Genomic DNA, 12,727 nt, shown 5'->3' with positions numbered 1-12,727 from the left:
GCCCGTGACAAAATAAAGTAGACTGGACTGCATGTTCTTGCTATACCAGGACCTGGATATACATGAAAATAACACAAATCCCCCCACATGGCTTCGTTCAGAATGTATGGTGTGTGTGTGTGTGTGTGTGTGTGTGTGTGTGTGTGTGCGCGTGTGTGTGCGTGTGCGTGTGCGTGTGTGAGTGTGTGTGTGTGTGTGTGTGTGTGTGTGTGTTTGTGTCAGACACAGACACAGACACAGACACAGAGAGAGAGAGAAACACTGTGTGTGTGTGTGTGTCAGTGTCTGACACACACACACACACACAATGTCTGACTTGACGCGCACATGAAGATTTTGTTCCGCGGTGGCATGAAAAAGGTTTATGAAGGGTTCCAGTATAATGTGCAGATCTGCTGAACTTGATTTGATAGGCAATTAAATGTCAGTGTCAAATGTTTGTCCCAGTCCAGCCTTGCTGAAAGACAGTCGGCCTCTGGCAACACTGGCCAACTTACAAATTGCTACAAAACCTGTAAATCCACACATTTTGGGGCTAAACAACAACTTGAAGGATGGATGCCTGATAATGATGTACCATGCATGTTAAAATCATGGATACTTTACATGCTTCCCCCACCATTACTTACTATACTTGTTTTTACACTTTGGAAACAAATGCCCATTTAACATTGAGTTGGCCACAATATTTCACCCCCAACTGGACCTGTTTCTGTCTGGGGCTACAGAAAGTGGCCAAACCCCCGAAGGCAGCTTTTTTGTAGTCTTAAGAATTTAAGACACACTCTGCATATTTCTAAAGCCTTAATGTGAGAGAGAGAGAGGGAGAGAGAGAGAGAGACAGAGAGAGATGTAGTGAGATGAGTTGTAGTGCCCGTTTAACCCAAAGGGTCCCCCACCCATGGGCCCTGGTACATCCCCTATAGCTGCTCCAGTGATATATTCTATATAGGCCTACATGCACTGTATACTGAGGGCACCACCACTCGGCGACCTCCGGTGCCACGCCCAACCTTCTGGAGCAATTCCATTTCCATTTAATGCATCAAATGTACTGCATGTATCCAGAAAGATTCCCTTCGGTTGCGTACACTACGTGTGTTAAATCTAAACACACTCGTGCGAGCGTGTGTGCGCGCGCGCGTGTGTTTGTGTTTCCTTGCGTGCATGATGTGCATGCATGCACGTATAGCCTATGTGTTAGTCTATAAGTCATTTTCACATCACTGAATATGTTTAAATGAACAGTAACTATTTCACACGTCACTAAATCTTTTCTTTATTCCAGCAGATGACCTAGATGATAAACTCGTCACTGAAGACCTTGTTTGGGATAGGACAGGCCAACATGTCACAATCCCCTGTCACCTCTCTTCTGAGACCAGCATGGATTCCATGACAATCAGATGGTATAAGGAGACAGAGTGCATTTACCTGTATAAGAATCGTCAGGCAATAAAGGTGAAGGGTTATGACCTGAACACCCATGAGCTGAAGAAAGGCAATGTGTCTTTGACAGTGAGAGACTACAAAGAGACAGATAGCGGAGTTTACATCTGTCAGGTCACACATGGAGAACAGGAGTTGGAGACTGCTGTGGGATTATTTCATGGTAAGTGATCTACTGTCAAAGAGCTTCATCATTAAAGGAGTAGTTTACCCCAAAAATGACTTATTTCCTATCAATTACACACCCCATGAAGCATTTAATTCATGGAGATTTGTTTGTTTTTGTCGCATTCCTAAGCCAATACTTCAATGACTGGCGGTCTCTTCGGTAGGAGACTCAAAGAGTCTCCTTTGTGTCTCCTACCGGATACATAAGCATCTTTATTATTATCATCAAATTATTGGCTTAGGAATGCGACAAAAACAAAAGAATCTCCATGAATTCAATGCTTCATGAGGTGTGTAATTGATAGAAAATACGTTTTTTTTTTGGGTGAACTACTCCTTTAACCTTGACATATACAATGTTTTGAGGTGGAGACTGCTCAGTGGCTTACAACATACAGTATTCAAAGCCAGTGCTTGAGTCAAAGTATGGTCTAATATTACAGTATGTTTTTGCATTACTTTAGTATTCAAAAGCACATGCTTTTAAAAGTACAAGTGCATTTTATTTTTAATATCATTGCATTGCTTTATTGTTTTCACAATTTATAATGACTTGCTTGTGTGCCTGCCCATTGGTCCAATATTATTCAAAAAAACAATAGTCAAATAACGTTAGGTTATGAACAGTTCACACACATCAAGCAAATGATCTGAACAAGGATTTGGGGACTTTGCTCAGCAAGCTCCAAATAATGTCACAAAGTGGATAATCTGGGCTAAAATGGTATATTGTGAACTTGGCATTAGTGTGAGTTTAGGATCTGGGATAGCGTTAGCAATAATGTGCTATAACTGATAACTGATGGTACTTCGTTATAAAGAGCTGTCTGACCAATACCATGGCACCATTGGTCGTAGAACCACTATACCAGGGTTTCCGTTAGCCGGTATATACCGGCCATTGACCGGTAAAATTTTTAATTGGCCGGTAAATATAAACACCACCGGCCACGGTGGCCGGTTGGGAAAATGCTGTTATTAGGCTATTTTATCATTTAAGCCTATTATTAATATTATTATTTGCATAAAGTAGTTGGCTACAACCATTACAATCATAATCATTTAAAGTTTTTATCATGATCTGACTGTGTGGTTTAATTCCGACAGCCTGCTTGGCTGCTGCTGTGCGCTGCAGTTATAGAATAGCCTATTCGTTGTACGATGGTGTCGCGCGTTGAAAATATCAGAGCTACAAGCTTACAGCACGTCGCAACGCGCCGCTTTGTGAGCTTGTATGTCTGCTATTTTTGATACGACACAACACCGCTAAGAGACACAGCTGTGTCTCCTCCTGATCAGTGCTGAGTGAGTAGGGTGGCTCGCTCGGGTGTTGATAAACAGAACCGGGATTTTCCGAGGTGATAGAATCTGAACCAAGCCGAACCCAATTGTCGATAAAGGGACCCGTCCCGTCCCAAACACGTGTGGGTCGTGGATATTATGCAAGCACAGTTACTGCAATGGATAAAGTGGTGAAAGTTGGTGAAAGCAACTATAAAGGCAAGTAATCAACCTCGCGCAAGGCCACATATATCATGACATATATAATTAACGTTAACAAAACAAAACAAAATCTACTTTTGCATATCAAGGTTGAATGAGAATCGATGTAAAGCCCAAAATATATATTAATTTGTTTATACTGTGCGACGGTGTTGCGCAGGGAAACCACAGCCCGCAGGGTTATTAAGACTCGGCCCAAAACACCCTCGCCCCCATTTTTCAGGCGGACCAGCGGTTCTTGTATTCTTGTATTTGTTTTACTGAGGATATGGGTAGAAATAGGTTTAGGATTAGGTATAGTTTTACTGAGGTTAAGATCAGGAATAAGGTTAGGGTTAGGCATAGTTTACTGACATGTTTAGGAATACCAGGCGAATACCGCCGGATTTTCCCCGGGGCGACTGTGTTTTGGGGCGAGTGTTTTGGTATTCGTCTGCTGCGTGTTCAGCAGCGCAGCAGCGCAGCTCTAACATAACGAGGTGTAATGAGCCCAATCAGTTGTTGGGTGCATGTATGCAGTGCAAACACGCATGTGACGTTAATTATAATATGGCCGGTAAATGTATTCTTTGGCCGGTAATCCCTGCACTATACTACACAAAGGCTAGAGAAATGTGTAGTTGTGGTTGTGTAGCCTACTAGTGCTGATGTTCAGATGTAGTATATTGTGTAGTTGTGTGGCTGTAGTGTTGTTGTGCTGATGTTGTGTAGTTATGTTTGTGTAGTGTGGTTGTGTTGGTGGTGTGCATGTTGTGTTTGAGTGAATCACTCTATTGAAGAATTTCATGACTTTTGCAGTCAAAGTAAAAAGTCTGATCATTCATTTCATGAAGTGGACAAGTCAAAGTTATGAAAAAACAATGTCAGGTTTTGTTCTACCACTGACAGAAGAGTAGGACCAGAATTACAATGGAATATATTACAATTAAAATTCCATCATTTTAATGTAAGGCCTATAATATATTAAAAGGCTGCTGATTCAAAATAGAACCACATAATGGCATATAGTTGCTTTGGGATGTAGGGACTCTACATATATATAGATCATCTGTGCAGGTATGATGTAAAAACAACCAGCAGGTGACAAAGGATTTACTTGTTACTCCCTCTTTCGGTATGGTGTGTTTCTTTGTTTTGTCACTTCTGGATAAATGTACATTTTATCAACATTTATTGAAGCTGATTTGTATCTTTTACCAATGTTAAGCTGTTTATTAGCATTTTGCTACAGGCTATGGGAACTTTAGTGCCAGTTGCAGTCCCAAGTCTCAAGTTTGCACATAGCTTGGGTGTGAAAATCCCCTGGTATGGGCTAGCTTTTCCAGAGGTATTATCTGGCTTCTCTGCGGTCAAAAATACATGCTTTGATAGCAAATTCCTTAATTTTGGACCATTATACACCACGTTGCTCCCAAAATAGTATTAACGGACGGCCATCTTGGAAATGTGGCTAATTGTGGCTAATGGATTTTATCTAAAGAGCAATCCCTAAGGAGTAGTTGTGCAATTGTTTCTTTGTTACTTGTTTACAACTATTTTAGTGCAAAAAATGCAACTGGCCGCTACACATGGGGTGTATGTACGTATGTGGGGGCTTAACTATCTTTTTGTGGTTGAAGATGGAGCTAAAGTTTACCTCAGCAATGAAACAGAAGAGATGAAGAATGGAAGAATGAAATCGACTAATTTGCTTGGTAAGTATGAGAGAGGATAACAAATAGACAAAATGATATTGATGTATTAAACTTTCTTATAATGAATTATAATCAGATGTATTTGTCACATCAAAAGTTTACAGCAAGGATAGGGAGAGACAGGAGAAAAATAAAGAAAATATAAATTTACATAATTGCATAATGCACAAAGCATAAGCCACAGTTACAGTATGTCCATGAGGTCAGACACAAGGTGCAAAATGTAGCAGCACAACGGCAGGTCCACATAAGAAGGTAATCCATCACAGGAAAAACAGTCAGTCAAAGGAAAGTGCGACAGGCCAGCCTGGTGACAGACCTTGTCCGACAGTGTATTGGGTTGGGTAAACCTGTTTCATATCACGGGGGAAATTCATTCTGCTCTGATGGTTCCGATGAGCGCTCAGGACACCCCGACACATAGCCAGGGCCGGAAGTCTAACCTAGGACCTTTTGTTTCCCCAGGTGGCCTCTCTAGCCATTCAGCTATGGCCGCCCGTAATGTGCATTTACCAATGAATAAGTCACTGTTGTCCTTATTGATTATGCATGTGCTTAAAGACAAACCTGTAGGGGAGATGATCAAAGTAGAAAGAGAGTTTAATGTATAAAGTTAGATGAGCAAAACTGTGGTTCTGGATAATAATGATACATAGCTTGTAGAGAAAGTGAAACTGCTCAAAGAGAAGCAAAAAAGAAAGAGAAAGACAACTGATGCAGAAAGAAGAACTTAGGATGTGGAAGAAGCACTGTAAACAGTGTAAACTAAGTTCTACATCCTTCCAAGACATCAATATTACAGTGAACACAAACAAAAGAGATAGTTAGAGAGAAGTTATGATTCACTGAGGATCTTAATATGGCTGTGGTTTATCTAAATTCTAAAACCTGTGTGTGTGTGTGTGTGTGTGTGTGTGTGTGTGTGTGTGTGTGTGTGTGTGTGTGTGTGTGTGTGTGTGTGTGTGTGTGTGTGTGTGTGTGTGTGTGTGTGTGTGCGCGTTTTATTTTCTATTAAAGACACACAACGGAATATGACACATTGTCAGAGACGACTGTTTCTGGCTATGAATCAGGATCAAAAAGAACTGTACCTGACCATGTCGCTGGAGCAGAGAGAACGGTTTGGTTATATGACCAAACAGGAGAAAGAATTGTTTCTGAACCAGGATCAGACACAAACGTTCCTGAGTATGACCCAGGATCAGAGACAACTGTTCCTGAATATGACCCAGGATATGAGACAACTGTTATTTGATATGGACCAGGATGAGAGACAACCGTTCATGAATATGACTCCAGATCAGAGACAGCAGTTACTGAATATGACCCAGAATATGACCCAGGATCAGAGACAACTGTTCCTGAATATGACCAAGGATCATAGACAACTGTTCCTGAAAATGACCCAAGATCAGACACAGCTGCTCCTGTATTTGACAAGAAACGTTAGAGAGCAAGAGAGAGAACGGCAGAACACCATCAAAGAGAAGTTCACAGTTCAACTCAACGAAAGAGAGAGAGAACTGAACAACATCAACCAGAGACTGATAGACAGAGACCGTAAACTAGAAGAGAAAGATCAGCTACTGGATGAAAGTAATAAACTGCTGAAAGAGAAAGACCAAGAACTCAATCAAAGTAATAAACTACTGACCGAGAAAGATAAACAACTGGATAAATGTAATTCATTACTGACTGAAAAAGACCAAAAGCTGAAGGAAATAAATGAACTACTCACAGAGAAAGATAAACAACTGGATGAAAGGAAAACACTACTGACAGAGAAAGGCCAAGAACTGAAGGAACAGAAAGAACAACTGACAGAGAAAGACCAAGAACTGAAGAAACACAAAGAACTGCTAACAGATAAAGACCAAGAACTGAAGAAACATACAGAACAACTGATAGAGAAAGACCAAGAACTGAAGAAACATACAAAACAACTGATAGAGAAAGACCAAGAACTGAAGGAACAGAAAGAAAAACTGACAGAGAAAGACCAAGAACTGAAGGAACAGAAAGAAAAACTGACAGAGAAAGACCAAGAACTGAAGAAACATACAGAACAACTGATAGAGAAAGACCAAGAACTGAAGGAACAGAAAGAACAACTGACAGAGAAAGACCAAGAACTGAAGAAACATACAGAACAACTGACAGAGAAAGACCAAGAACTGAAGAAACACAAAGAACTGCTAACAGATAAAGACCAAGAACTGAAGGAACAGAAAGAACAACTGACAGAGAAAGACCAAGAACTGAAGGAACATATAGAACTACTGATAGAGAAAGACCAAGAACTGAAGGAACATACAGAACAACTGACAGAGAAAGACCAAGAACTGAAGAAACATAGAACTACTGATAGAGAAAGACCAAGAACTGAAGGAACATAAAGAACAACTGAGAGAGAAAGACGAAGAACTAAAGAAACATACAGAACAACTGATAGAGAAAGACCAAGAACTGAAGGAACATAAAGAACTGCTGACAGAGAAAGACGACAGACAACTGGATCAATGTCATAATCTACTGTCCGAGAAAGACAAACAACTAAAGGAAAGTAATAAACAACTGACAGAAAAAGACAGACAACTGGATGAAAGCAAAAGACTACTGACAGAAAAAGACAAAGAACTGAATCACAGTTATAAACTACTGACAGAGAAAGAAAAACAGATGGATAGATTACTGACAGAAAAACACCAAGAACTGAAGGAAATGAATGAGCTACTGACAGAGAAAGACCAACAACTGGAGGAAAGTAATAGACTACTGACAGAAAAAAACAAAGAACTGAATGACAGTAATACACTGACAGAGAAAGCAAAGCAACTGGAAACAGAAAAAGACAAAGAAATTAGTCTGAAAGATGAAGAGTTCAGATTGAGGGAGAAGGAATGGGAAGACACACAGCGTGGTGAGATTTGAATCATTAAAATCCTTGTCTCTATCTCTAGATCAGTGGTTCTTAACCTGTGGGTCGGGACCACCAGGGGGGTCCCCATATGATTTTTTTGGGGGTCCCCAGATGACAGTGAAGTGACAATTTAAGTAACTCTTTTAATATATAAAAAAGCACAAATAAAAATAAAGCTAAGAAAAAGACCATTACTGCATCAAAAGTATGATATGTTGATGGTTCATCAAAATGCATTTCTTAAAACCTGTCATTGCAGCTCAGCAGACCTGTGATCTGAAGACTGAATTGGATAAAAAGAGGACTGCATCAGAACAAAACACTGGTCAGTAGGCTGAAATACAGTGTTTTCTTTATCCATGTTGTATTAGTACGTAAATCTGTCTTTTGGATAATACTTCTACAGCAGTCCCCAGTAATCAAAATGTATTTAAAATTGTACAAAAGTAGTGCAAAATTCATCCAATGTCATCTTTCTATTGTCAGTACATCCACTTGTGTTTGCAGATGATGGAGAAAACACAGACTCCACTCTTCCACTGAGCGACAGTATGGACATACATCCAGATAGTGAGTCCATGTTAATAAAATAAAGAAATAAATTAATAATAAATGTAATAATGATAATAATAATAATGGTAATAATAATAATAATCATCATCATCATCATCATCATCATAAAGTACACTTTGCATGCTTATATGCTTATACTGTACTACTATTGACAATAAATAGGAAATCCACTTGGTCTAAAGACCAGTCAAGTGTGTATGAAAACATGATTACCATACAACGATTTTGTTGTGAATGTTCACAGAAATAGTATGATTCTCTTTGAAATGATGTGACTTCCTGGTATTTTGTTTGTGGTGCTAAACCAAAGTCTGGTCAAATATAAAATCGACACATAATAAGTTGAGTTATCTCAATTTCATCGATTTATTCTGGCCATTTAAACAAGCGTGAGCATTCTGGGCTAGTGGCCACTAGGCAGAGACATTAATATATTATCATTCTTTTAAAATATATGATTATACTATAATAATACAAGTAATCCCCCAACTTGTCTTCAAGGTGCTTCTGCCAATCAGCAAAACCTGATGATAAAGATCAAGGAAGACAAAGGAGCAGAGAAGAAGCTGAAGTCTGTGAGGTCGGAGTTCATTCAGAGAGTGTCAGAGCCCATCCTGAAATCTCTGTTGGATGAACTTCTGGCTACAAATGTTATCCATGATGAAGAAATGGATTGCGTCAGAGGGGAAAAACTCAGGGCAGACAAAGCACGGATAATTATTGACATGGTGCGGAGAAAGGGAAACAAGGCGAGTCTAGAAATGATTGACTTGTGTCATCAGCTGGACCCGAAACTCAGTGAACAGCTGGCGTTTACTGGAATAACCACAGGTGATAATATCTCCCATCTCTCTCTCTCTGTGTGTGTGTGTGTGTGTGTGTGCGTGTGCGTGTGCGTGTGTGTGTGTGTGTGTGCGCGCGTGCGTGTATGTACAGTATGTACGTATTAGGGGTGTGCCGATACACTAATTTCACGAAACGATACGATACGATATTTGGCTCACAACTTCGATACGATTTCGATACGATGCGATACGCACTTTTTTTATTATGAAAATAAATGGGGGAGAAAAAAAGGAAATGCAAACAAATAATTCTGTTTTTGCATTATTCAGACATGCAAACTTGTAGCTTTTCAGCCGTTTTGAATCCAAATAGGGCAATAGTGTGACACCTGACCCGAAAAAAAACAACATGTTGTCACCCTTTTCACCTCGGGGCTGTTTGCATGCCTGATTATTTTGATTGGTGTAAAAAAAAAAAAAAAAAAAAATATTATTTTTTCCCAAAACGATACATATCGTCACGAAAACGTATCGCGATATATCGCGGGACGATATATCGGCACACCCCTAGACTACGTATGTATATATACATTACACACACTCCATAAACTCCAACATTGTTAAATATGGAGAACGAGACAAACCACTTACAAAGACACACTGTGGCGTGACAGCGCCATGTAATTTGGGGCAGTGGGACAGTTTATGCAAAAGTGCTGGAATGTCATTAGCACTAACAATATCTAGGCCTCCGGTCACAAAAAATGCCCAGCTACAAGAATATATTTTTACTTACTGTCAAATACAGACCAGTTTATTATTTTGTTAGCTTTCAATTATTTAGTTTCTTTAGTCTGCCTACTTTAATATTATTTTATGTTTCATTGTAGACTATGGCTCAGCATGTACATGTGCTTCCAGCGGAGTTCCCTTAAGCAGTCCTATTGTATAGCAGCTGAGTACTGTGTAGTCGGTGGTTTAGTTTTACAACTTTGTTCATTGTGTTGTGTTTCAGTGGCAGCAGACAGCAGTTTGGACTCACCAGTGCTCCCCACTGTGTTTGAGCTGAGACTTGTGCTACTGTGGAAGACTGTTGCTGGAAGGAATGCAGCAGGAAACACCATTCTGGGCAGGGAGGTGTTTGGTGCTGAGGCCAGCTCTTTTGAACTGAGCCAGAGGAGTAGGAGAAAGGGGGTTGTCTTTGGGAGACGGCTGATGCTGGTGGACGCTCCAGTCTTCTCTGGACGCTCTCTGGAGGAGACAAGGCAGGATGCATTCCGCTGTGTCCGTCTGTCTGCCCCGGGTCCACACGCCTTCCTCCTGGTCCTACTAGCAGAGTCCTCTGAAGGAGAGGCGAGAAGGATGATGGAGAAGATGCAGGAGATGTTTGGAGAGAGCTGCTGGGGACACAGTATCATCATCTTCATCCACACTGACAGCATGAAAGAGCAGAATGTGGAGGAGTTCCTCCAAGCATGTAGTCAGGAATATCAGCAGCTTGTGAAGAAATGTGGGAACAGATGCCATGTTCTCAGCATTAAAGACAGCAGCCGTGCTGGTCAGGTTTCACAGCTGCTGGGGAAGATAGAAAGCATTGTGGAAGGAAACACAGAGAGCTTCTACAGCACTCAGACCTACCAGGAGGTAGAGGCACAGGTCATGAAGATAGAGAGAAAGATTCAGAGGCACAAGGAGGAGATGAGACACATGGAGGAGCAGGAGATGAGGGAGAGGTTTGAGAAGGAGCTTAAGGACTCTCTGAGAAAGATAGAGGGATCCATTCAAGAGAAGGAGGGGGACATCAAGAAGATTGAGGATCGAACAAGTGAACTGGAGAGACAAGTGAGGGAGGAGAGGGATGAAGAGAAGAAAAGAGAGCTGGAAAAAGAGCTGAGGAAGGAGTCTGAGAAAAGAGAGGAGATGGAGAAAAAGCTAGAGAGAGTTAGAGCAAAGAGAGAGAATGAGAGGAGGGAGACGGAGGAGAGACACAGAAAGGAAAAGGCAGAGATGAGAGAGATCTATGAAGGAGAGGCCAGATTAGAAGCAGAGAAATACCTGATGACGGTTCTCCTGCCTGAGATCCAAAGGAATATCATGATCTCAAACACAAAGATGCAGAGAGAGTTTAATAGACAACTGGAGGAGAAGAACACAGAGATGACAACACTGAGACAAAACTTAAATCAGAGCCAAAGCCGTTATTCAGTGCTGGAGGAGGTGTATCACAACTCACTGTCAAAACGTCTGAACCTACTGGAAAAGAGTGAAAACATGCCACCAGACAGTGTAGAAGAAAAAACGTGTGAGGTGAAGGACAGCAGAGGCATGGTTCAGGTGGTTTAAGTTTTAGCTGCTGTACAGAACAATCAGTCTATGTCAGTTTGGAAGAGCAACATCATTTTAAAATCTAAAACTGTTACCTTTCAGCTAAAATATTAAATTCCACCTACATACAGATCATGGTCACAGACATTGAGAGCCAGTGTTAGCTTGTATATATTCATACATGCACATCCTATATTAAAATTGGCTACTGAGACGGCCGGGCCGATAGGCCAAGGCCACTCTGACTCAGACATAACCATAATCTAACCCGATACGCCCATTTATAGGCAAAGACATGTCACTATGACTCAGACATAACCATAAACAAACCTGATATGCCCATATATGGCATATATGAAGATCCGGTTGTCCAGAGCAGAGCAGGGTACTCCTCTGAGCGCAAGTCTTTGCCAGGCTGGGAGGCCAAACTAGGGCTTCACAAATCTGTGAAGCCAATTCACCCTTTGCTAAGCTCCACTCCGAAACTCTAGGTCTGGCATACAGTGCAGCTCATCCTTACACTTGCATTGAATATCACTGATTGTCCCACATAAAATAATTGATCATTTTTGGAACTAGAGCTTCAAAATCTCATCAACAATACCTGCAGTGTGCACTGGGAAAAGTTGCATCACAATCCTCAAAATCCAACGGGGGAAAATTTTTTGATTGTACGACCTACAATTCAAGAGTTATAGACCAAATGTGAATCAGCCTGTTTTTTAATGGATATTGATAGAGCATTATTGTGCTCTGTATAGAGGTTGTTATGATTTCTGGTGAGCTCCTGAGCTAAAATCCACCAGTAGATGCTAAGAAACCTCATGCAAAATGTGATGCTTTTATCCACTTCGTTATGGTACTTTTACTACTTGTCAACATGTAAGTGTTCTACCTGAAACCAGGTGATTTATTTTTCTATTCCTGTAAGGATATTTTATTTTATGAAAGTTCCCTACTTTGTACAGATTCTACAAGTATTGTATCAGTTGACATACAGTACACTGTTATTAACAATTCACAACATGGTATATATATTTCATGTAATTTTGTACAGCTCCAATAAATCTAAAATAATGACCGTTTGCCTCCTGTTGATTCATAGTTAGTATTACTGTAGGATGTGTGATGGCAAGTGGTTGCTGCTGGAATGGAGTCTGAAGAGTGACCATTAACACCATAATCATGTGATTTGAGAGAGAATGTGACCTGTTGTGCATGCAATTTGGATAACAAGTGGAGTAAAGAATAGTGGTGTAAAGTGGATAAAGAAGCAAAATGATGGAATATGTTGTGTGGTGTAAGTAGCT

At 40.6% G+C, this 12,727-nt stretch overlaps 1 protein-coding gene and 1 long non-coding RNA gene across 2 annotated transcripts; both read left to right on the top strand.

Annotated features, from left to right (window-relative positions):
• The first annotated feature begins 1,475 nt into the window (after positions 1-1,475).
• Positions 1,476-5,982, top strand: LOC311055879. The gene is made up of 3 exons (XR_014601825.1): positions 1,476-1,612; positions 4,740-4,814; positions 5,832-5,982. It is a non-coding gene; the product is annotated as an uncharacterized lncRNA (long non-coding RNA).
• A 3,070-nt stretch (positions 5,983-9,052) lies between these two features.
• On the top strand, positions 9,053-12,433 carry LOC311055980 (GTPase IMAP family member 4-like). The gene is made up of 2 exons (XM_084072296.1): positions 9,053-9,138; positions 10,117-12,433. The coding sequence occupies exons 1-2, from the start codon at positions 9,069-9,071 to the stop codon at positions 11,433-11,435; spliced, it is 1,389 nt and encodes a 462-aa protein (XP_083928422.1). The 5' UTR covers positions 9,053-9,068; the 3' UTR covers positions 11,436-12,433.
• The last annotated feature ends 294 nt before the right edge of the window (positions 12,434-12,727 follow it).

Source organism: Gymnoscopelus microlampas, assembly GCF_963454915.1.
Source record: "Gymnoscopelus microlampas genome assembly, chromosome: 11".
Classification (NCBI taxonomy): domain Eukaryota; kingdom Metazoa; phylum Chordata; class Actinopteri; order Myctophiformes; family Myctophidae; genus Gymnoscopelus; species Gymnoscopelus microlampas.
The sequence above is the reverse complement of the archived record's forward strand: the minus strand, read 5'-3'. Positions and strand labels throughout refer to the sequence as shown.